Here is a 26,047-nt window from a genome sequence, read left to right on the forward strand (position 1 = left end):
TTAATAGCGCATGTGGTTATTGTAGCTAATAACGCATACGTCATTTACAATCGCTTGTGTACAATTTAGAATTGCTTGTTTTTATTTGCAATAGCAATCAAAAGACTTGAGGCAATCTGCGACTGCTATGTCATGTTAAAAGCAACATACTGTTATTTCAGTAATGTGCCTATGTTCTCATGAGAATGTTAATGTGATATCGGTCTTATGCATAAAAGACATGCCTACGATGTCGGGTGATGCTCCTTTTAGAGATTGCTATCCAAACGGCGCGCCTATATAGAACATACAAATAATTTTGGCTATCAAACTAGTTTGACAAAAAAAATGTTGATGTGCCCAAATATAGTAGTGATATGCCCAAATATGGTAGTGATATGACATGAACATGTCTATATATGGACACATCACATTTTCTTTGTCACATAAAGTTTGATAGAGTAGACAGAGATTTAGAAAGGTACTGTACAAGTAAAGAAGAAACACAGTGTCCGTAATTCTACAATTTCTCCAAAACTCACCATATAACAATAACAAACGTTTTCCGGTAGTTTATATTTTGTTTCTTTGGACGCACCTTCACACGTTGAAGTATGCCACTGATAAAAAAGTGCAGTGCCAATAAAATTATTATTATTACTTCGAAAAAGAATAAACCTTCGATAAAAGATAATTGATGTAATAACAATGTTCTTTTTGTTTGTTGCAGGTGCGTGATCTTGTCAGTCGATGTTCTTGCCCCAATCAGTTTCCGATGATACGAGTTGCGGAAGGAAAATACAGAATAGGAGATTCAAAAACAAAGATATATGTCAGGGTAAGTATCAGGAGTTATATTTATCAAATCATTGGTGCTATGCCAATCTCATTGATATTTATAGAATGTAATTGATACCTGATAAAACACCACTGTGCAGTTTGTGGTCGACGCGTGTTTGTATTTCAAGCGCGTAAAACACTGCCCATGACGTCACGGGATAGTTATGACATCATCGAACTATTATTTATCACATTAAAGGTGGTATGATAATTGCGAACTAGTAATGTTGCTCAAAGTAGTAAAGAATAGTTCAGATGTTTCTACGAAGCATAGTGTTATCCTGGTCACTTTCTTGAAAACTATATGAGAGAACATCTTTAATATAAAACACATTATGACGTCACATTTGTGATAAGCTAAATAAAGACTATACAAAATAATGTAATAATAATCAGCATCAAAATCTATGATGCATTGATTACGGTTTTGTGAATATTTGCTTCGCCATCTTGACTAGATTTTTTGACACAAACCCACTTTACTATTTTAGACCAAAAAGCGTTTTTGTTTTTTGTTTACTTGTTTGGATTGAAATTCATCTTTAATATGACGTTTGGGCAGACATAGTACCAATGTCAAGAAAGATAAACCACACAGTGTGTAGTGTTGTTTAATGATATCGCTAAAATGTTTATTGGTGTGCTCCATTTTAAAAAAATCAACAGAAGTTGTTAGTTCAATGTCGGGTCTTTAGGGTGTGTTTATCCGTATAATCCAGTTTTAAGCTAGGCTCTAGTGGTAGGGCCTAAAGAGTTTCCGGTATGACATGACTTTGGGTTGTTAGGCCTGCTCATTGGGTGTAATTGCTTGCATCTCAAGAGTATTTTATGGCTTAACATGTTTAGTTCACTATTATTACTTTTCCATACAACAATCGGGTGTGATAATTTTAACATGTTGAAAACACGACATAAAACGAATGTGAAGATACATGACAGTGTATAGAATGCACATTACATTATCATTGCAAAATTACTATGTTTGTCATTATCATATTCGTTTCCGGCAAATTCATCTCATATGTCATGCATACATTAATCATTACTATCTATTTTACTACATTCCGTATTTATTAACTGTAATTTACCGATTTATTCACAGATTTTACGCAATCACGTCATGGTACGAGTTGGCGGGGGCTGGGACACATTAGAACATTATTTAGATAAACATGATCCCTGTCGCTGCCTAGGTAAGGAGGAATGTGAGTAAAGTGTTTTTTGATTATCATTGCAAATATGGAAATGGAATGATCGCTCTATTATTAGTAGCATATCACACTTTGCAACGATAACCATTAATCCATGGTGTATCATTATCATGAAGAAATAAACTTATTTCTACATGATAATATATAGTTATACAGTAGAACCCCTATAGAGAGCACTTTCCCGTGAAATGAATGAGGTAAAACATATGTTTTAACACTATGACCAATCCCTATTGAAGGGACACTATTGAGGGATATTCATAGGTCCCTGAATAAATATCAACTGGCATTAATTTATCCAGCCGGAAGGATTACCCTCTATAAATAAATTTGATAGAAAAAAACACTTTTTTCGGCCCGAATGTGTCCCTAAATAGGGGTTCTACTGTATTTGATTGTGTAGTTTTCCGGACAATATTGAACATTATGCCTCTTACCAAGAATACATTGTGATTGTCAATCATTATCTTCTATGGGAACTTGCAAAAGTAACATTTTTGGCAAATAATATCTCAATCCGGACATGCTTGCATTGAGATGATTTTGAGTCACAAAAGGGAGCTCCTTCACCGCCCAATGTGTGAGATCGTCTGACTCTTTCATCCCATGTTATGGCAAACATGGTCGTAGTGGACCTTTGCTAAATCTCTTATGATCTGATTTTTCGTTAGAGAGCGATTGACTGTTTAAATAATGTCCGGAGAAATACTTTACTACTATACTAATTTCACAGTTCTTCTTCCAATTAATATCACCACGTCTACTTTTTGTAAGACCTCGATTTCAGACCACTTTTGTTTTCGTTCTACCGTAATTGGTTAGTTTGTGTTCATTCGAAAGACAAAAAAATGGTCTCCAATTGGGGTTCTTAAATTGGCACCTGGAGAGGTCTTTAATTGGGAGAAGACAATGTATTGTGGGTTTATTTTTGTTTTTATATTCTATATTATTAATTATAAGAGTGATTTCATGATTATGACGTCACCACAAGCATGAACATTATTACAAGATCATGACATAACTGAAAGCATGAACACATTTATTTATTGTATTCATTTGTTTGAGTTTAATTACACCGCATAACCAGGCACCCCAGCCGGCCGCGACACCCGGCCTACGTGTGATTTTAAAGAGCCTGCCGATTTCCATTATAAAGGCAGTATGTGGTACGGTAGCAAATAGGCTAAGTTTTGAAACATATGTGAACAAAAATGAATTCTTTGTGCGATTTTAAGAGGAACAATCATACTATTGAGAAGAATTGAATCAATTTCTTTGTTGTGTTTTGAATGGTATTCAAATTAGTTGTAACGTTGTATAGAATCTGTATTCGTTTAAAAATGATTATTATCATTTTGCGAGGGCGAATGGCCCTTTGTGCATGGCTGTGTCTGGTACTACAAACATAACACACGCCCTTTTTCTTTCAGCCCTCTCTTTTCGCCCCATCTTCTTTCGACTCCTCCTTCTTTCGACTCATCCTCCTTTTACCATTTTTGCTTCTCTTAAGAACCCCAGAAAACCAACGTATAGTACTACTCCTCTACATACATTTTAACCTCTTTAAGAGCAAAATTACGCCGGTACAATTTCATTACACATTTAAAAACGTTTGGTTACCATCAGGGAAAAGTAAAATTCCCGATACTTTTCTTTATTAGATACTGGCTACAAAACATTTTTTATTTATCATCATTTTAAATCTTCAAATTAAATGTTGTTAAATGAATTTTCTTTAGGCCTCATAAATTTTGATAATGTTTGGTTTGTGAATATTTGAGTCCTTGTTCAAAATTACGTTGTTTGCGTACCTGGTGTTGTAGTAGTTTATACAATAAAGTACAATAGATTAGCTATTATAATTTTCAATTCGTACAACGATATGTAAAAATGATAATGAATCATCCTCAGTCGGAACAAAGAAATCTATTGTTATATATCTTCTATACTTTTATAATACAATGTACTATAACGAAAAGTTCAATCGTTAGAGGACGCTGTGCAGATTTTTAAGACAAATTTGAAATGATCTTTTTAGGGCGGTGCGTCACACCCCAAATACAGTTTACATAGATAAATGTTGACAACATTGAAACGGTATTTCATCGATTTAGGTTTATTCGCACGCATAGGCCTACAATGTTTTTATATTAAGCTATTGAATTGGCAGACTAGATGTAATAATCCTATGATAATTCCAGTCAGTACCCAAGAGTGTTTTAATTTATCACCCATGTACGATGTAGGCCTACTCAGCGCTGATGGTGTAATCCGGTATTCGACAGAGATGTTTCGAGATCAAAATATCAATAGTTCCAATTCATTTGATTAATTGTGGGGTTGCTTCAGCGGGATTAGTATTGGATGTAGGCCTAATGTCTATCGGGGGAAATGAGTCTTTTGCTCATAAATAACAAGTGGGCCTACATATTATTCATAAGCTAACGGGTGTCATAAATAGACGGTTATTGCATGTTATTTCACTACTAAATTCACAAGCATGATACACGTGGCAAATAAGTGAATTATAACAGTCATAGGCTTACTACTAAGGTATGTAATACCACGACTCGTTATAGTTAGTATATTGGACATCGTTCCTAAAACATTCGCATGATTTCCAGAATCATAATCATAATTAACCATAATTATTATACAAAAATATAATATTATTAATAACACTTCGGGTTCAGACAACACAACACTGAGCAAATGTCTGTTGAACAAGGCGTACCTCCATGGTTGGACAGAGTCATTCTTGAAATAAACTGATGTAAGCCTAGGTGTCATTTTCGTTACTTCTTAAGCTCTGTCTACACTATTAGTTGTTGTCTCAGATCAAACTTTATGCGACACACAAATGTGATGTGCCCATATATGAACATGATGACGTCATATCACTACCATATTTGGGCAAATCACATATTTTTGTCAAACTAGTTTGCTAGTGTAGACAGAGCTTTAAGAAAAACAGACCCATGTAGATGTTGGATGAGGTCCAACCACCATGCTTAAAATTATATAGACTAAAAAATAAAGATGAATAGACTGAGATATTATATGTACCGTATATCATATTACATATTATCATCAAAAGTTATTATAGTAGCCTTCCTGATAAAATATCAGAATCTCATACGGTCGAAAATATTACTGGTAACCAGCAGGCCAACCCATGTCCAGCTAGCTCACGTCATAAGTGACGAATCATACAATCATACAAAACTGGTCTAAATTGAGCATAGGATTAACTGGTTAAACCTTACAGAATGTCATTTGACACGCACTAGAATAAGTTATGAATATTAGCTAACATAAAGTCTGTAACGATATCGTAAATAATTATGAAATTGTATCACTTGACATATTCCCTCATTGATATCCTATTGAATGTAAAGATAGTTAGATTCACTGATCTAATTATGTCCACTCTTCACTTCTCGTCACGTCACTACCGACGTGTTTTGTTTCTCATTCTAAAAATATCGAAATATAAACCGTATGTTTATTTATATTAATACATGTCACATACAAACTAAGAGCTGTTCCTAATGCATGGGATGGTTTTTCTAGATACCCCCACCCAGCTCAATTACAAACATACCCGTGACACCGCTCTACATAGAATTCTGACGTCTTTATAGGCCTACTCTAAAACCCAACATTTTCGCGCGCCTTTAATTTTAGTTGGAAATGAAAATCGCGAAAATTTAGGGACGCGAAAATGATGGGATTTGCAGTAAATTCATACACAAGAAACTGTACCAGTAGAAATGTTTGTTTCTTATAGTTACGTCAAATATAGATTTTATAGGCACGCTTCCAATGTCACAGTTGTTGATATAACTCATATTTCATAATGTTACAATATAAATTTCCAAGAGAAACCCCAAGAACAGACGATCTACCAAATGAAGGTGTCAGGATTTGAACCTTAGCGAACCTGTACTGATTAGTAAATATTGTATAAACATTAAATACACGCTATACAATCTGACGACGATAGGCTTATTATTATTCTTAACATACACAAGATACATAATTATAGCAAGAGCGCCGATAATTTGTTTACTGTCCCTGGTTCAAACTTTGTTTTCACTTCAGACAGAAATATCTCAGTTACTCATTCGTTCAGTTGACTCATAATCGAACTTAGGCCTCTAATTATCAAGAGAATGTGGTGTTAATTAGAGTGCCTAATTAACCAGATGTTTGTCTTATCGTAAACAGTTTCTTTCGATTTTATTTTCTAGGCCATCGATCGCACAATCTGCATCACAAGACGACGAAAAGTGCCCCGGGAACAGAGAGACCAAAGTCATCTCTAGGAGAACGAAGGTACGGTACCTACACATTAAAAAGGTTTTGTACGAATGTTTAAACTTTGCATAATTTTAACAATAAAAAATAACATTTTATTTCGGGAATACCGAATCGTCAGCAACATTCGCGTTGAAATGATGATAAAATTGGCATGGCTTGTACGCGTGCGCTACTTGATACATTGCACAATATTATCAAACATCGTCTTGTTAAAAATACTCAAATATTCCGTGTTTATTATTAATACCGTGATTAGTATCGGAAGTTATAAATTTCTTTCGGCTCCTTTTTCAAATTTCAAGCAAGGCCGTGTTACGTTTTTGCGTGTGTTGATATCAATTTCAGAATCCTATATCCCCCTTGTTAATAAGGTTCCTCATTAAGCTAAACACACTAGCTTGTTATTTGGTATTCGATAGGCAACAAAGAAAAGGAAAACAAACGAATTAATTACCTGGGTTTCATGGTTGAAGGATCTGCTGATTACGATACTAACGTTTCATTACAACAAAAAACAGGGAGAATGTGTGGGAGATCCATTATAATTACCATAACCCATGTAAAAAGTCGGCTAACTTTTTTAAAAGCTGCCAATGCCACCCACAAATCACCTTCCCTAACTGTCCGAACCGATGCCGTACATTAGGCCTATTGAACGTCAATTAGTACCCATTCTGCCCACCAACCGAAAGCCAAGATGTTTGTCTTACATTTTTGCCTCTTTAAAAAGCCCGACGTTCACATGATTAAATCCTGTTTAAATCCACCTATTCGCATAACATTCATGGTTGCGTATTTTTTCGCGTCACAAAGTATTGAAATATTACGACATCCGATTAAGCCAAATTTCTATTTCGCGAATCATTTCACCTAGTGGAAACAAGCTTTAATCGCCCCCTGAATCAATCAATCAACGTACAAGTGTATAAGCCTAAGCCTACTATTACTAACACCGAATTCCATCATGTATAATACCGTAATGTTTGGTGGTGAGCGATGATGCTTAATATAATGTGATTAGATTATACGTTACAACGGTAAAACATCTTTGTATGTTCCGATATCATTTTATGGACGCGACACACTCGGTGCTTTCACTCAATAAACACGATGTATGTTTTAGTTTAATTAAACTTTAGTGATTTCTTTCATCGTAAGAGAGTTAATTACTTTAGTAAATTGAAAACAAGCAAATGTTTTAATTATGTGAAATTAGAAAGAAGTGGCGTATTATTAGCCATGTTTGTAAAAGAAAGTGAAACTGAGACGAAATTATTTTATTTGAAAAAAAACTTCCGAAATAGTTGTGTATGGCATTATACACATGTGATAGTGCTATCCCTGTTTTATTATTAACATAAATGAGTGTTATCAAATGATTATGTAATCGTTTTTATTTCTATTATTTCCAGAGCTTCGACTGCCGAGACTCCTGTTCGTAGGCGCCCGTCATTTCAACACACCGAACCGAACCGTCCAAAGTCTGCTGTGGAACCCAGTGTATCAAAAAAGGACAATTCTGTAGATGCTTTTCCTAAGTCGACAAGCTCAGGCAATCTACAAACACCAACCACTTCTAAAAGTCCTTCTCGGCGACTAAGTGAGATTAAAAAAGCTCAACTTAAAGCCGCGTTAAGCGACCCAGTCGCTAAACGTAATAATCGTCTCAGCACGCCGGAGTCTTCTTGCATGTCAAGTTCGCCATCGTCTTCGCCAATTCCTATCAGACGATCTCGTCCGGGGTCGTTTGTCTCACATAGCGCATCGAGTAGCCCTGTTATGCAAAGGAGACATGGTTCTGTTGAATCTCCATCACCGCTAACTAGAAGTAATGATGGACGTAGCAGTCTGGTGCGGCATCCATCTTTAAAGAAACGATCCGAATCACCTGGCATATCTCGAACGTCGCCCTTGCGGAAATCTTTAAACTCTGAACGGTCTCCAACCGTTTCTGCAACGTCTACGCCAACATTAACAAGGCACAAAAGTGACCTGAATGGTAGCAGTAGAGTATCTTCTTTAAGTGGTAGACGCACTCTTGAAAGGAAAACCAACTCAACTAGTGATCCAGCGTTCGGCAGGTCACATTCAATGAGAGAAAAGAAGTCAACACCAGTGACTGCAACATCTGAATATCTTAAGCAATATCGCAAGAAGAACCAAGTATCCCGCTCTCGTAGCAGTGATCCGGAAAACCGGCAGGCAGTCAGTTGTCCAACAAGCCCAGAGAAGAACATTTCTACCACTTCATCATTTAGTAACAGCGCTAAGTTAAGAAGTGTAAGTTCAACTTCAAGGCTCACTCGACCAGAATCTCGAAATGCTATTGAGATCTACGGCACACTTGGAAGACGCTCGCGAGTGAATTCAGCCCGAGAACGTAGTGAAAGCCCTGCTACTAGACTTAAGGATACCTTAAATATTGGCTCTCCAAAGGTAGTAAAACGATCCCGACCTGCATCTGCCAAAGCCTCGTTGGGTCGAAACTCTAGTTCTGGAAATGTAAAAGACAAATCAATGATCATGGTCTCACGAGGCGATGATGGTCGACACAGACTAGACAGTACTAGTAGTTCGGAGTCAATGGATAGCAGATCAGAAAGGTCAGAAATGGATGATCTCCTCCAAGCAATTACCTCACGATGGGGTTCTGATAATAGTAAAATAGATGATGCCGAAGTTACGTTACGATCTGGTAACAAACCCAGAAAATCTGCCCCAGGAAGCACCAGCAGTTCCGCCAGAAGTAGCCTAGACATGGAGAATTACAATTATCAGAACTATTCTGGTGGATCAAAGGCAGCATTGGCTAGAGCAAATCAAAGGTCACGACCTGTTAACAGGTCGAAGCCGTCAGAAAAACCTCGACTAACTCCTAAGACTAAATCTCAGACAAAAGACGAGTCTGTGAAACGAACTCAACGTGAAGAAACGAGATCACGAAGCATAGGATCACCTAAGAGTGTTAGGAAAAGTTTGGACGCCAGTGGAATCCGATCAAGACAAATTGGAGGCAGAGGTAATGGTACTGTACGCAGTCGCAGTTGTCACACAGAGCCAGATATGTACTCCAATGGAATGTCTGTTCCTAGGTCACGTTACCTATCTGACAGGGATGATTCAAATAATCTGAGCTCTAGTGTAGAATCAGACTCATCGTTGTCACGCATCAGGCCATGTTTCCCTGTACCTAGTCATTTAAAGATAGAAGCAAGACTTAATACTCCGCCTCGTAAAGAAAAACCAGTGCCTAGCGACAGACCCACCAGGATACCGCTGCCAATTCATCATCAAACCAATGTTGTACTGAGGCCCAAAAAATCGAACTCTCGTCGAGATGGTCGCTGCTTCTCCATGCCCGATCTGGAAGATAGGCTGGAATACTGCATGGATAGGCCCAAGATCGTTAAAGCCCAAGCCAGGCCCACCGAACGTGATTATTCCTTCAGTAGCATAGATTCCGTCTCCCCAACTCAGCATGATTCAGGTTATGAAGATGGGCGTAACGATGGAACGAACAAGACTTTAGCAGCTAGAGGTGTTATAGAGTCACATTTATGAAAATACCGATGACGTAAGCCTTGTAAGGGTAGAAACTTAAATATATTGTGAATAAAACTAGTTGATATCGTCATAAATATGAGCTTTACTACAATTTAAAATTACTGGCCCAAAATAAAAGTATACGTTCTGCTAAATGTAGGCCTACCTGTTTAGATATTTGTCTGTTTAAGCGCAGCTTCTTAGGCCTAAATGTCATACGTTGTTACTGAAATTGGTGTTTAAAAAAATGATCCAAATGAAATAATGAAAGAATATAGAACATGTCGTATTATTGTTATTCAATATTTTGAAACGATCTTGCTCTTGCAAATAATGTCCCGTATTTCCGCTTTTGTCGTTTAGATTCACAATCAGCACTATTAAAAAATGTTTAAATGTAAAATAGATCATTAATATTTAGAAAAAGGGAATATACTCCTATCGTATAGATAAATCGTGATGTGCCAATTCATAAAGTATATATTATATGTATGAAATTATATTTTAGCTTATACTGGAATAGACCGTAATATTTCCATCAAGTATTCTTGATAAACATTCAATATGGGTGGGGTTAAGTGTGTGACTTAGAATCAGTGGGTTGGGATGGGGTGGGGTGTAGTATAATACTGCAACCAAAAGTTAGTGACCAATTACATAGAGGATTTGTGACAAAAATTACGAATATCTATCGAGACATATACATCGTAGATGACTTTAGATAAACTACTATTACTGTGTGTTCAGATTTACCTTTTGACTAAAATATACCAGAAAAATCGTCTTTCAATGTGCATTAGAATCTGCGTAAACTATTATGTGTTACGTCACCTAGATTAACTCGTCACCAGGACGAGTTAAGCCACCGCGATATGGGTCACGATCCAAGAGTTTCGGCCGTTTGCAGTCACTTTCTTGCCTGCGATATAAGGCGAAGGTATAGCTTGAAAGAGGCTTAATCACACTGCTTAGGTATCAATGTTTATGCTTATCAACACTATATCAATGCTCAGTTTTTGCATACAGCTTTTTAACACCTTGATTATATTGTGTTAACGTATACCGCGTATATACAGTTTATCTGACTTTTGGTGTAATTTGGAATTTTTCAACAGTAACTTTTAATCAACCGTGTTTGTCAGAGCTCTAGGACCAAAGAAGTACTTTATTCTCTAGGATTATGTTTGGTTCGTATCCTTTGATTGATCTTCCGAAATTCTTAACGTGTTTTTTATGTTTTTCCTCGTCACTGTTTTTGTTCATCTTCCAAATTCCTAGTTTTTCGTTGTTAGTAAGTTGATTATCATTCCACGGTTTTCTTCTAGTTTCAGTAAATTCTAAGGATCAATATTTACGGATGTAATTTTTTTATCTCTTACGTGGCTCCTGTTACGACTTTAGTCGGGGCGCTATTTCTCAATTGATTTATATATTTTAAAAAGACGATCTGATGTATATATTTTATACGATTGTAAAGCATTTTTTGACTATAAACGGTGGATCTTTTAGTTATTTATTGACTGGCTTTAAACATAGTCTAGAGGCCTTAAGTATGTTGTATAGCCTTTAAAGCACAGAGGAGTATGCGTGAGTGCGCGTGAAGTGTGTGCGAGTGCGCGCGAGTCTTTTAAAGACGATTTTTATTCAATTTCTGCACATGATAGTAGAACACTGTATGTGAGTACCAGAAGAATGCCTAAATATAGACGATAAAATACTACAATGCAAGTTGCCTATGTTAATGTAACTTTGTTCAATGTCGAGTCCTGTCGTGTTCTATAAGAAATATAAGTAAATTAATGTCACAAATTAAACGGTCGCACGTACAAATTTTATATACTTTAAATGTAAGTTAGGATAATTATAGGTATTTAACTTTGCATGGAGCTAAAGCTATTTGAACATTTTGGATTTGCCCTTCATATAAATGTTGTTCTGATTGTCACTGATCTAAAAAGACCAACAAATAATACCAGATATATAAAGTAAACTTCAATATTGTGACCATAAACGTAACACTAGTTCACACGATATCCATGCGTTCAATTGTATAACGTCGGAATTGCTAGTGTGAACTGGCCCTTAAGAAAAGGCTTTGTAAACAAAATAGACTGAACTGTCCCTCTCAGACCGTCGATTGACGAGTGTTTGCCCTGTTCATATAGATGTTATGCCCAGGTAGTCAGTTAATCCGTGGAGAAATAAGTTAGTGGTTATTGTTTACTAAGCATTACTACTGTCATGGAGAAATAAGTTCTCTACTGTTAATCGGGCTTACTGGGCAAAACACCCATGTGAACAGGGCTTGTATTGTTGGCTTATCATAGATAGGCAACGCTTCACTGCAGTTTATGTACCTTACACGTTATGCTGCCATCTTTACTGTGTAAATCGTGTGCTGTGAAAATGGTAAAAATGAAATTCGCGTGGGAAATGCAATAAATAAAATATATATCAAAAGAGACTGCTGTAGTTTTTCAAAATTGTGTTTTATTTTCGTTCAAGTGTAAACACATTTACATACATTGAGGCAATATAAATAGTCATATAAAATGTCTCTAAAAATACCATTTCTAAAAACACTGTACAATTTTCTAGTAAGCTATTTGTATTTCAACTCCACTAGATATCTAGATGGTAGGTATGCCCATTTTAAGGGTTGAAAACTTTGAAAACCATAGAATTCTACTAAGATGTTTTCCAGGCATGCTAGCAAACTTTGACAGGAGTATCATATATTTTAGTAGTAACATGATTCTACAAAGTGTTTTATCCAAACCTCATCGTGGTTCTGTAATATTAAATTCATATACTGTAATATCTAAATAATAATTTAATATTGTATTAAAAATAATACAGTATTGAAATAGAGATTTATTTTGTCTACTGGCGTATATCTGATGAGAAGGTAAGTACTATCAATTGCACTAAAAGGTATATATTGTGCTGTTTGGTCTTCCCACATAGGTTAAGTTGTTCTTCGGGATTATGATAATGATGATGATGTATTTTCTATTTCTGAACCCTGCTATTGATACCAAAAAATAAGGTAAGTTTAATTGAAAAACAATTCTATATCTATTTTGACGACTCATTTTAACCGGTTCATTTCATCCGAGAGAACACGTGTCATTCTTAAAGCTTCTTGTGATGCTGGCGAGTTGATGAGTCCTAGCGCCACCTCAGCCGCTTGACGGACATGTGAAATGGTGTCACCACGCCTAAAGAAAAAAAGATTTTTGTATCAGCAAGTAGATTAGTTATTTACCCAAAATGTACCCACTTTTCTTTATTCATTATAATCATGATCAAGAAAATGCAATCGATAATATATATTTTAACCATAAAGCTCTGTCTACACTATCAAACTAGTTTGACAAAAAAAGTGTGATGTGCCCAAATATGACATCATCATGTTCATATATAGGCACATTACATTTTTTTGTCACATAAAGTTTGATAGTATAGACAGAGCTTAAGGTAAGTTTGTTTACTCTTTCAGCTAGAAAGAAAAATTCAATAAGCTAACGCACCACAATGCCACTATATATCGTACAGATTCTTCTGCCCTCATGTGTCCAAGAGATATACAAGCGGCTTCCCGAACAAGACGATCTTCGTCACTTAGTTTCCTAATCATGCTCTGTACCACTTTGTAATTTTTTACTCCTAAAGAAATTAGACAATAATTAATGAGGCTACACTTATGTATTTTATTTCATTCAAATATATGCAAGGTTTCTGGTAATGTTCTGCCCCTCATTTGTTTTACAGGTGTCCCCTTAAAAGGGATGTCCCTATGATTTAGATTATTCTATGTGTTGTTTATTCGTGTTGAAGAGAAGTTCACCTGTTTTTCCAAGTGCAATAGCTGCTACCGCCCTCATGTTTGGATCGTTGTCATTCAAAAGATTTGTCAAGGTTGAAATTACTGAACGTGTCTTAAACTGACCTGTAAACAATTACACTTGCATGATTTAATAATTTCATAAATAAATTAATTTCAAGGCAGTAGTGAGAAGTTAAATACAGACGACGCAAAGATGCTTTAAGTATAATTATTAATATAAAATTATATAAAATCTGTGCTGGGGATTAGGGTGGGTGGTGAAAATTGTCTCATGCTGGCTATGGCACTGAATTTAACACATTTAAAAACTTTGGTTTTTTTTTCTTTTACCCCTTTTTCCTTACCAAGATTTTGAACCGCATCTAACCTAACTGTACTTTCCATGTCAAACACACTGCGCATTGCAAGCAGGCCCAGTGCGTAGTCCAGAATTCGGTGATAAAAATTATCAGGATCATTTTCAATATCACAGCAAAAATCTGTGTACATCTTTTTTGTTATCATCTTATGAAGGTCAAAGATATCGCCATAAATAATGTTTATCAACCACTTTTGTCGATGTTCAGGGAAACTTTCTTTAAGTTGTTCTTTATATTCGTCAATAAACGCATCTCGAAACTCAGGCCATGTCACTTGAGATAGACCGCGTAACCTATGCTCCCAAAACTCTGGTTTATCTGAAACCTCTATTTTCTCCTCATCTTGGCTCATTTTAATAACGTAAACACGTTCGTCGGTGACGTCTTCATTACCGTCACTGCTTTCGGACTTCAGGTTCACCTTTTCGATGGCACGTTGAATGGAAGACAGTAATATTGGGTAGTTTTCTGTTCTGTCTGCTTCGTTTGTGAAGAACATCCAATTTATCTTTGCTAGAATCAATTTCCTGCAGAATTACAAAAGGAAAACTTGTCTACACTATCAAGCAATAAAAGTGTGATGTGCCCAAATATGGTAGTTATATGCCTAAATATGGTAGTTATATGACATCATCACATCCATATATGGAAACATCATATTTTTATGTCACATAAAGGCTGATAGTGTAGACAGAGCTTAAAACTGTATTATTACGGAATACAATACAGTAGGTAGCAAGCAGCTATGACCTATTCGCTGGAGCTCATTGGAATTAGTTATCCACACCATTAAAGTATTATGTAAGAACTCCCCTACCATGCATGAGTTACAACCATTACGATTGATCATGGAACTACTGTATGTTAGAGTTGAACCCAAGAGCTTGGGATTGGTAGGCATGTTAACAACCAACCAACCAAGCTGCTTCCTTACATTGAGAATGATAGTCTACTGTTGATTGCTGGAAAGCAGTCCCTGGCAACTGGGAAGATAGGCGTGTCTGATACATATGCTAATGAGATCAAATCTTCACATTCCTGGCATGATGTGGACCCTTCACTTAATATGTTCACAAGTACCTAGAAAAAAGATGATCATAATAAAAATCAATGAAACTATGTTTTTAGCTGTTAATGTAAATGTGAGTAACCTGTTTTAGCTTAACTAGGCTGAATTTTTTTGTTGCATAAAATTTGTGTAGACAGAGCTTTAAACTTTGCATACCTTTGATGCTACCAAAATATTTCCTTTTGATTTTGAATTGTTATTTGTATTAAGTGTCCAGACACTCAGTCCATCCTGAGTTAAAGAATCTGAAAAGAAAAAATAAATACACCTTTTAACAATTGTTTTATTTGTTTGTAGTAATTGTTTTGCAAGAAAACACTACTGTAACCTTACCTGCAAGAGATTGCGCAAGTTCATTATCGGATGTTACGCCCATTATCATCACATCATATCCACCATCACTACCCATGATTACTTTTTTATTCTACAAAGAAAAAAAATAGTTAAAAAAAGTGAATCCAATTTTTGTACTGTATATGATTTTAAAAGTAGGGCAAGCAAAATTCTCTGGTACGAAATGACTTTCTAACAAACAAACCAGTTCCAACTCGTCAAACATTCGGCAGACAATATCTGTGATAGCATAAGCTAGGCCTAACCTGAGAGGCCTAGGCCTGACTAGACCATATTTTCTTACAAATTTGTAAAAAAAAACCTGCCACAAAGAGAGGAATTTCAATTTTATCAATCACAACAATTTTACATAGTAATTTATAAACAAAACCTTACTATTACAAAACGAACAACTTGTAACGAATGATGACGATCGGAATTTTCCCATGAATTAAAAACCAGGAAATGTGTCAAATGTCATGTGAGGTCAAAGTTCGCTCTTATTGCCAAACACACACCGTTTCCACACAGTGTATATATAGAGAGCTGTATTGATTCTACCACCACCACTGCCACAAAAACCAAGAAGAAAGTCTTACTTTATCTAACATTTTTAATGTTAGATTTTTGTTTTTTCTACTACCAGACCGTGTTGAACGACATGTCGGTTTATTCAATAGCAATACCGCTCTCACTTTTTGGTGGCTATACAGTTATTTCACTTGTTTTACTTCGGTTTCCTTCACTAGTCCATCGCAAAAAAAGTCTGAAATTCCGCAAATCGCGATGTCATGGTTGCCGACTTATTGCTCATCGAGGAGGTAAGAAAACAAGTGTAATGTTGCTTAGAAAAGAAGCTTCTAGCCTAGCCGGTGTATTTAATATGTGTACCGGCGACTAAATACTGTTTACAAATGTAAATTTTGTATTTTAATAAACCACTTTCACTCTATCCTAACGTTACACAGTACTTTAATTTAATAATCAAAATAATTATTATTAATTAATAATTAGGTGGTCGGCCTAAAAATATTATTTGGGCATAGCTAGAACTAATTAATAATTTAAATGATGCTATTTTCTTTTTGTCACATGTCGTTTTGTCTTTACAACCAATACTAACTAGACTTAGGCTAGATCTAGCCGAAATGCTGTTGAATAAGCACTGAGCTGAAAAACATCGCAGGATCATCGTTGGAAGTCATGTATTCAGCACTCATACCCATTCGCAATAAATGCATGATCTAATAATCGCGGTTTATCCCCAAGCACCCAGAAAACTGCCGCATTCCTTACTGAAATTGCCGATAAGTAATAAATGTTGCAAATTCTTGCGATTTGGGTGACAAAATAAACACCATTGATTAATTGAAACTGGGTGGACACTGAAAGGAGAATTTCTCTGGGTAAACCCATGGTAGAAGGTTTCCCGATTCAATGCTAGTCACTTCCTTTTACATCCATGGCGTCAATCAATATACCGGGTAATAACCAATGTTAAAATATTGTAAAAGACTGTCCATAGTCTGTTCATGATTAATTTCATAAATTATTTCAGCTTTTCATAATTATAAAACTATTTTGTATTCTATCAGTACTCTATCAGTCAATTTAGAACGTACCGTTATACTCCACTCAAGGTGAACAAACTACTGTAATTATGCGAGTGTGATAATTTGCATGTACGTTCCCAATCATACAGCAGCTCTACCTATTATTGGCCACAATATTGATTTCAGAATTCTAGGCTAGCGCTGCAGTTAAGAATGTGTACGGCAGACTGATCTTGTAATGCAATGTCTTTTGTTTCGTCTTCCTATATTATTAATAAGTTGTTATTTTCATTTTTGGACTAATTGTTATAACACTAATTGAATCAAGGTCTGTTTGTAGTCAGCTGTTATATTGAGTAGATTGTTCTTGCTATTTTTGAGTACTGTCTCTTAATTACAATAGTCAAATATACCTCCCTTCCATGTACCATTGTTTTACGAAGAATTATTAACATACAGTACAGTAATTAGTATATAATTGATATATAAGTTTCAGTCATAAAAATCTGCAAATAAATTGTCAAATACTGTACGTTCTGTTTAAAGGTGTATTGTCCCCCAAAAACATGAAAAATGAAGATTAATAAAATCAGACTTTAAATATGACATTTTGCAGTTTTAATAAAGTTATTTACTTCTGTAAAAAAAAATGGATACAGTATGTATATAAAAACGGTTAATTTTAACCAAAAACCATTGTCTGACAGACAATTTAAGTATTTTTTGGTCAAAGTGAATAGCTATTACGTGACATTAAAATAGCATGCTAAACAAAACATTTGAAGAAAAAAATATGTTGTTAGGGAGACAATATATCTTTAAAGATTATTACAGTGCGGAATATAATATTTTATTGCAGGTTTCTTCAGCCTTAAAATGTGGTAACTAAATACTACAGTAAATAGTGCTATTCAATAGTGTTACTAGTCAAAAGCATTTCATTCCTGTACCATGTTTAAGAATATATTATTACAATTACAGTAATTAATATAACAATTGATAAAGCGTTAAAGATAATAGTACTGTTTATTTTATTCAATTCGTTTACGATTACAATGTATTACAATTCTCTTCTTCAGACCAAATAATTCAATAATTTAATTATAATTACAATATTACTTTATCCCTGAACTACTGTACTATGATAACACTTAATGGTGATAAAATGAACATCACAAGTGTAATGTCATATTGAACTATACTAAGATAAACACTTTTTATCTTTATAGGAGCTGGAGATAATCTTGAAAACACAATGACAGCTTACAACCAGTAAGTGTATTGTTTGTGCTCTCAGAACCGAAAGTTTATGATTACTTTTGTTGTTGTTGGTCAAAGGTTAAACACTTTAATTACCTCATTGTCTTATGTGAATCCGTGCAGTACCTTTGATCTACCTATCTAAAATGACAGGAGCAACGTTTAAAAAAAGTTGAACAGAAGAATTTTCTGGTCATAACCTCGTGCCCATGCTTGGTGGTTTTGTTATGCCGTAGGTGCAGCATATCTGGTTGTGTAATCAAGGAGTGCCCTGGCTTCATATCTGCACCACAATTGTAGCATTTATTTATTGATGTTTTCTAAATACAATTGTTTTTCCAATTTTGTTTACAGTGCAATGAAATTGGATTATGACATGCTAGAAATTGATTGCCAGTTCACCTGTGACAAACAAGTGGTTGTAGCTCATGATGATATCCTGACAAGAGTATCAGATCAACCAGTATCAATCAAAGAGACAGAATTTGATGTAAGCATCGTACCCTGTCCAGCTCAATCAGAAAATATAAGCAGATCCCTGGGATAAATCCAACCAGAGAATATAAGCCGATCCCTCGGATAAGTCCAACCTGAGAGTATAAGCTAATCCCTGGGGATAAGTCCAGCCTGGAGATATAAGCCAATCCCTGGGTATAAGTCCAACCTGGGAATATAAGCCAATTCCTTGGGGATAAGTCCAACCAGAGAATATAAGCTGATCCCTGGGGATAAGTCCAACCTGGGAATATAAGCCAATACCTGGGTATAAGTCCAACCAGAGAATATAAGCCAATCCCTGGGTATAAGTTCAATCTGAGAATATAAGCCATTCCATGGAGATAAGTCCAACCTGAGAATATAAGCCAATCCCTGGGTATAAGTTCAATCTGAGAATATAAGCCATTCCATGGAGATAAGTCCAACCAGAGAATATAAGCCAATCTATGAGGGATAAGTCCAACCTGAGAATATAAGCCGATCCTTGGGAATAAGTCCAGCCTGGGAATATAAGCTGATCCCTGGGGATAAGTCCAACCTACTGTAAGAATATAAGCCATTCACTGGGTATAAGTCGAACCTAAGAATAAAAGCCATTCACTTGGTATAAGTCCAACCTAAGAATATAAGCCATTCACTGGGGATGAGTCCAACCTGAGAAAATGTTTTTTACAAAAAAATTATTCAATAAAAACAAATGATTTAATGCCATTGACATTTCTTTTTTTTCTTCAGAACCTACCAAAACTTTCTAATTCTATTAAAGTTCAAATGTCTAAAGGTAAGTTTAATCTGCATATTATTTTAGAAATTTCTGAAGAGGTGATACTTTGCTATACACATTTTTAAAACTCATTTGTATTTTCAATATTATGTACTATAGAAAATATTTGATATTCATAATCAAACCTTAAATATTGCAAACAAAAGTTCTGTAATTAATTATTTTTAACAAATATTTTTAGGTGATATATGCATATCTGAATCTGAAGATCGAAATATACCACTGCTATATGATGTCTTAAAAACATTCCCAGGAGTTCCTCTTAACATTGATATAAAACGAGAAGATGATGAACTTATTTCAAAGGTAAAATTAATTTGTGATTTAACCTAAGATAGTTGTTTTCCAATATTTTAATGTAATGTCTTCTTCTAAAGATGTACAATGTTGCAATACTTCATTATATTCCGTTATGTGTTTAAAAGAGGAAGGAAGGAAGGGATGTGTTATTAGCAGAGTATTGAGAAATTCTTGAAATTACCACACTCTGTTTAACCCATCCTATGAACAAATGTTAACAATGATATACCATACATATCATTATAATAACTGCACTGTAGGCCTATCAATGTATAATTGTAATTTTTGCCTGTTTATGTCTTGTCGTATTGTATTTTTTTAGGGTCCCTTATGATCAGCTTCGGGTGAATGGACCACCCTCGTAAAATATTGTTGAAATAAACTAAAAAAATAAATATCTTCTATTGTATAGGATGCTATTGTACATTTTTGTCAATTGTATATTGTTTTATTAGTTATCCGCTTGGTATACCAAGCGGATAACTCCTTGTTATTGTATGGGATCAATAGTTTTTTTCTGTATTATTCTTGGATCCTTCCTTCCTTTTTGTGAGTCGCGTTTCTCTAAAATGTGTAAACATAACATTTCATAACTTTGACAACATATGGGCATTTACGTGAAGTTGTGCACCTCCTATTTTTGAATGACGTCATAGTTGCGCAACGTGACTTACGCGCAATTTTATGAATTTCAATGATTGATTATAGATTAAAAACCAAAAGTCATTTAGTATTGACACTTTGACAAAATTTAAGTCATATCAGGGGCAAACTTTCTACGGATTAAAAATGGCATGTTTCACAAGAAGTTACGCGCGCACGCGCATTTAAAATTTCAAAATGCGCAAAATTAATTTCTAATCAACTTTTTATGCGTTTCTTGTCATTTTGAGCATGTCAAAAATTCCCACGGGCGCGCAATTTTTTACGCACGCGGTGCGCACGTAGCGTTAAAAACATATTTTTTTCTCTTGAATTATATTTTTCAAGTCTTTCCTAGTAATTTTGAAAACAATTTAGACCTTTTCCAGTTTAAATAACGCCATACGAACACGTTGAATTAGACAATTCGTGCGCGTTTTTTATGAAAAAGCTTAAAAAATCGTCAAAATTATGTCTTTTTTTAAACAGTCATAGTTTCTAAAGTAAACCGTGAACCGTTTATTTTTATTACAAAATCTAGAAGTTGATGAGTTGTAGATATCGGATCATGCATCGATAAGGCTAAAAAAACATTGTGACGTCATCGTATGGCCACACGAATGTAAAAATTAGGATTTTTGTCTCTTTCGTTATTGCTCATCACATTCAATGGAGCGCATCACGCTTATCTGTATTCCTTTTTCTCCTAAATTTATATATTGTGTAGGTCAATCAACTTTCTTTAGCATGAGATAAAAATATTTTAATTTTCATGCCTAAAAATTTTAATTACGTGGGTCATTAATTTCATCTTTACAGTAAATTTTAATCTGTAATAGCTCGTAAGAATAAAATGTGATAATCACGATTAAAACGTTTTCTGGAAGCTATTGGATTGTAGATACGAATTCATGTAAACATTTTGCCAATCGGATGTTGTGACGTCATCATATGGCCAGTTGAATAAAAAAAGTCGTATTTTCATATTTTGCGTAATAGTTCATCACATTTAAAAGGGTGCGCATCTATATTTTACGTATTCAAATTTCTTCTACACGTTAATATGTTGTTCCTGAGATAATTTCCTCCAGAAATTGCTATTTAAGTGTTTCATTTTGATACCGTCGCCATGTTAAAAATTGGAATAAATGGCGGGTCCCGTAATTTCACCTATTCTACACTGTATGTAATATGTATACAGATTATACTCTTTGCATGTATATACTATATGACACAAATTGACAGAATTCAGCACTAACAGCATATCATATTCTTCAGTTCTTGTCATAATGCCATAATCTTTATCTGTGTGCAATATTCCAACGTATGACGTGCACGTGGCGTTTGTCGTTGTGCGGATAACTAACTCGTCAAAGTGACGAGTTTCATGTCTAGTTAATTTTTATCTTTCATTGTGTTTTTATTGTTTAAATTATGCCAAGCAAAATAAATTCCCATTGACCAATAAAATGTCTTGAATCTTGTATGGTAAAATAATGTATGGTTACTTATTGGACCAGATTGTCAGTAACTGTATCTGTACCTATTCATTTCCTATGAAATAAACAAAGGGTGTATACATATTTACATACAATCTCAAAGTTCAAAGGTTAAATTCTCAAGCATTTATGTGTTTTATACATTGGTCTCAATAATATTTCACAGGTATCAAATATGGTTAAGGAATTTGAACGAGAGGATATCACTGTATGGGGCAACTTTCGAGAATCGGTTGTCAAAAAATGCTACAAGGAGAACCCCAATATACCCCTGTGTTTCAGCGTCTGGGGTGTAACCAGGGTAGTCCTACAGTTTTATTTCGGTCTACTTCCGTTCTGTCCAATCAAAGAGCAGTTCTTAGAAATTCCAATGCCAAGTGTATTTTCAAAATATTGGTAAATATTTTTGCTTTTTTTTTTATTAATATCTTATAATGGTAATAATAGTGATAATACATATATATAATTTAATATAATGCATAATTCTTTATTAATTTACATTTATTTTTTCAGGGGTGTCGAACTCACTAAATTCCAGCGATTTCTTGTAAGTGTAGTAGACTTTCTTCTTATGAGCAAATATTTATTTTCACACCTCAAAAAAAGAGGTATTGAGGTAAGAAATTGTTTTTTGCTTCTTTTTATTTATGTAATCAATAAATATTTGTTTTTAAATAGTTTTATTTCTTTGTTCATTCAAGCACAAATGTTACTGCGTCTGGGTTTTGCAAACAAACGGTGCATTATAACAGATCGGGTAAAAATCCCAGAAGATCATGGATATTCACCCTTTGACCCCTATTTTTTATTTATACTTTTTAGCTCTTCACAAGCCACCTAAAATGACTTCAGAATGTTATTTTTTCTTTTTTTTTTGGTCAGATTACTGTTATGTTATCTTTGTTGCTTTTGGAGACCAAAGGTTGTCTTCTAAAATAATTTTAATACTATCACAACAATTTATTTAAACAATTAAAGTTAATAGATAGCAATCATTATTATATATTAGGTGTACTTGTGGGTATTAAACGAAGAAGACGACTGGGAGAGGGCGCTAAGACTTGGTGTCTCTGGCATCATGACAGATTATCCAACGCAGCTTAAAAACTTCATGGAAACGAAGAACCATGTGCTTAGTAACGGTGAAAAAGAACGACTAGTAAGAGAAGAAGATAAGCAACATACGTCCGAATGAAGATAAGTTGACAGCAAGTTGGAAATTGGGTGGTGGCTGTTTGTATACATGTGTTAATATGTAAATTTGCATATATTAACACCTGTACAAATTCCACCAAACAGCTCTATTTGTACTTTCCTTAACATCTCAAATTTCTGAAATTTGTTGTTCAGTTTTAGTACTTAATTTTGCCAAATATTAACTAGGTCACGATGGTGACCTAGAATATAAAAAGTTGCTGGTCAATTGAGTTTATGATGTCCAGCAGACTGTGGTTGTAGGTTCCAGTGAATGAGAAAACTTTGGAATGAATTTAGTAGCGATTTAAAATTACTGCGGTTATTTATGCGGTTATAGGTCATAGTGTTGCAGAAATAATTTACTCAAGGTATCGATTTATAACTTGGGCAAAGTTCTGTTTCATCGCAAATGAAAAAGCGTTTGAATGAATTTAGTAGCAATTTAAAATAACGGCAGTATATTTATGCAGTTTATAGATCATAGTGAGTTTACTAGCTGAGGGTTTTCACTGGTAAAATTCTGTTTCATCCCAGTGCGAAACCTTTGTGATGAAACTAGTAAGTAGTGATTTTTACACTACCATCATGTGTTATAATGTCTAAGCACTGTTCCTGGAAGTACAACATAACATAAAACGATAGTAGAATCTATTACAATTACTGTACATATTATACAGTTATTTTAGTGTGATGGTCGATAACTTCCTCATACACTACCACACAACAGAAAATAATCTATATCTACATCATGTTTCTTTTCATTTTACCTCAAGATTTGAAGATTTTTTTGTTGCTAAGTGGTTATTTTAAAGCTTGCGCATTTTGCGCTTGTCTATTACACGTGCATCCAAGTAAACTACTGAATGCTTGATCAGCTTATGTTTTTATGTCAATAACTTCCTCATACACTACCACACAACAGAAAATAATCTATATCTACATCATGTTTCTTTTCATTTGACCTCAAGATTTGAAGTTATTTTAATACTTGCGCATTTTGCGCTTGTCTATTACACATGCATCCAAGTAAACTACTGAACGCTTGATCAGCTTATGTTTTACAACCTTAAGCCTAAGTGTTGCAGATTCAATATTTTAATTCGACTATTTCTCAAGACTGAATGGCGTGCCATGAGACCGGTGCATGTAATATGATCTAGAATTTAAACGAACGCATTATCGGCCGCGGAAAGTTAAGTTAATACAACATTGGTATGCATTTGCAATTTTTTTGTGGAATAGTTTCACAGGTAGGAAATAGAAATATTTCTCAAAAATGTGAAACGATTTTGTTTTTTTCGTGGAAGGCTAAGTGTGTTACCACTTGAAAAGTGTGTGCTTAGGTATTCATTTTTTAGTATTAAGTGGCACAAGTAATATTATTTTAATAGGATCATTCCATAGGACAGTAGTTTCAGATTTATTATGGTCCCACCATATCGCACTGCAATATGTCATCCCCACCCCTCATTCATGAAAGGTCCATGTCTGCTTATTTTAATATCTGCTAATTTGATTTCCAGGCTGTTATAAAAAATTCAAAATGTTATTTTAAAAAAACACTCAATAGACTAAACAAATTGCATATCATCTCTTTTTTAAATTTCATATTATTTTGGACTCATTTAAACTATCTGTATGCCATAGTTCAAATTTTAATATTTTTTCAAGTTAGTAATTTTTGCACATTATTACATCCTCTTATCATTCATTATTAAAACTGCAATAATCAAAATGTGTTTAAAAATAAATAAATTATATTTTTGTTAAATACAGTATTAGTGATAAATAGTAGTTGCAATTTTGCATAATATTTTAAGACATTTAATGAATAAGCAAACTGGCTTAAAATGTGACATGTTTCGAGAAACTATTCTCATCATCAGAACAGAAAACAACGCCTAGAGTACTTATACACCAATAGGACAGGTTGTATGTAAATGAGGAAGTAATTAGCATGATAAAACAACAAGGAACAAATTTATTTATTTGTATATTAGTAATATTTTTTTTATTTGACAATGTCGCCCTCAAAATAAGGACCATTTTAGGACCTAATACCACATAACCTTATACCAGTGACAGTTATGCTAATAATTGTGTTTTTTATATTATTGCTTTATTTTAAACTATGCAGTACAGTTTGTCAAATATATGTTATATGAGCACAAATGTTATATATGATATAGTATTTTTAAATGTGATTGTTAGAATTTTATCAGTTTTATGCCAAATAATTTGTTTCATGTATCTCGCAATCACCTACATTAAATAATCTAGAGATATATTCTTTATATTTTAAAGTCTTATGTATATGCAAATTTGTTAGATTTTCTAGTTTATTAGCACAAGTCTCAAGCAAACATTAATTGTAAGAAGCACCACATTATTAGAGTAGTTTGAGGATACAGGTTTTTTTTTCCTCTGGTGTAATGACCATCGTCCATCTTTGGTAAAGTTAGAAAGTTTAGTACTGAAATGTTGTGCTATATCATGCTATAGCAAGGCTATAGAAGAATTTTAACAAGTGTGTAGTACACTGGTGCAGATCCTCAGAGAGAGGGAACACTATGACACCGCACACTATACTCTTCTTTTTTTTTTGCCCGCCGTTTAAAAAAAAGTTCAGTGCTTTATGTAGTACATTTACATTTTAAAACTGAACACCAAGTTCAAAAGTGGACACCGTTGCACAGGCCCATGATGTCCCATATTTTAAAGAATAGAAATGTGGTACTTCTTGGCAGCAGAAGGCTCTTAATGTAGTAGAGAATTCTGCTTAAGCTTGTTTTTCATAATGAGAAAAT

At 34.5% G+C, this 26,047-nt stretch overlaps 3 protein-coding genes across 4 annotated transcripts in view; 2 read left to right on the top strand and 1 right to left on the bottom strand.

Annotated features, from left to right (window-relative positions):
• Positions 1-12,360, top strand: part of LOC144834477 (uncharacterized) — a 31,124-nt gene extending 18,764 nt beyond the window's left edge. The window contains exons 3-6 of one of the 2 annotated variants that reach the window (XM_078689280.1): positions 710-817; positions 1,922-2,024; positions 6,284-6,368; positions 7,766-12,360. In XM_078689280.1, the coding sequence (XP_078545406.1) occupies positions 710-817; positions 1,922-2,024; positions 6,284-6,368; positions 7,766-9,914 (2,445 nt within the window). In that variant the 3' untranslated portion in view covers positions 9,915-12,360. The remainder of the gene's footprint in view (positions 1-709; positions 818-1,921; positions 2,025-6,283; positions 6,369-7,765) is intronic. The other variant, XM_078689281.1, reaches the window with a different exon arrangement.
• A 423-nt stretch (positions 12,361-12,783) lies between these two features.
• On the bottom strand, positions 12,784-15,968 carry LOC144834500 (uncharacterized). Its single transcript, XM_078689326.1, has 8 exons — positions 15,904-15,968; positions 15,508-15,598; positions 15,331-15,419; positions 15,040-15,185; positions 14,091-14,632; positions 13,747-13,848; positions 13,430-13,565; positions 12,784-13,117 (listed from the first exon to the last, which is right to left on the bottom strand). The coding sequence occupies exons 2-8, from the start codon at positions 15,581-15,583 to the stop codon at positions 12,988-12,990; spliced, it is 1,221 nt and encodes a 406-aa protein (XP_078545452.1). The 5' UTR covers positions 15,584-15,598; positions 15,904-15,968; the 3' UTR covers positions 12,784-12,987.
• Positions 15,969-16,075: 107 nt separating this feature from the next.
• Positions 16,076-24,118, top strand: LOC144834503 (lysophospholipase D GDPD1-like). The gene is made up of 8 exons (XM_078689329.1): positions 16,076-16,328; positions 18,290-18,332; positions 18,675-18,810; positions 19,554-19,599; positions 19,784-19,908; positions 22,210-22,439; positions 22,557-22,659; positions 23,053-24,118. The coding sequence occupies exons 1-8, from the start codon at positions 16,124-16,126 to the stop codon at positions 23,236-23,238; spliced, it is 1,074 nt and encodes a 357-aa protein (XP_078545455.1). The 5' UTR covers positions 16,076-16,123; the 3' UTR covers positions 23,239-24,118.
• The last annotated feature ends 1,929 nt before the right edge of the window (positions 24,119-26,047 follow it).

The sequence above is a fragment of the Antedon bifida genome, chromosome 2 (genome assembly GCF_963402885.1).
Source record: "Antedon bifida chromosome 2, ecAntBifi1.1, whole genome shotgun sequence".
Taxonomy (NCBI): Eukaryota; Metazoa; Echinodermata; class Crinoidea; order Comatulida; family Antedonidae; genus Antedon; species Antedon bifida.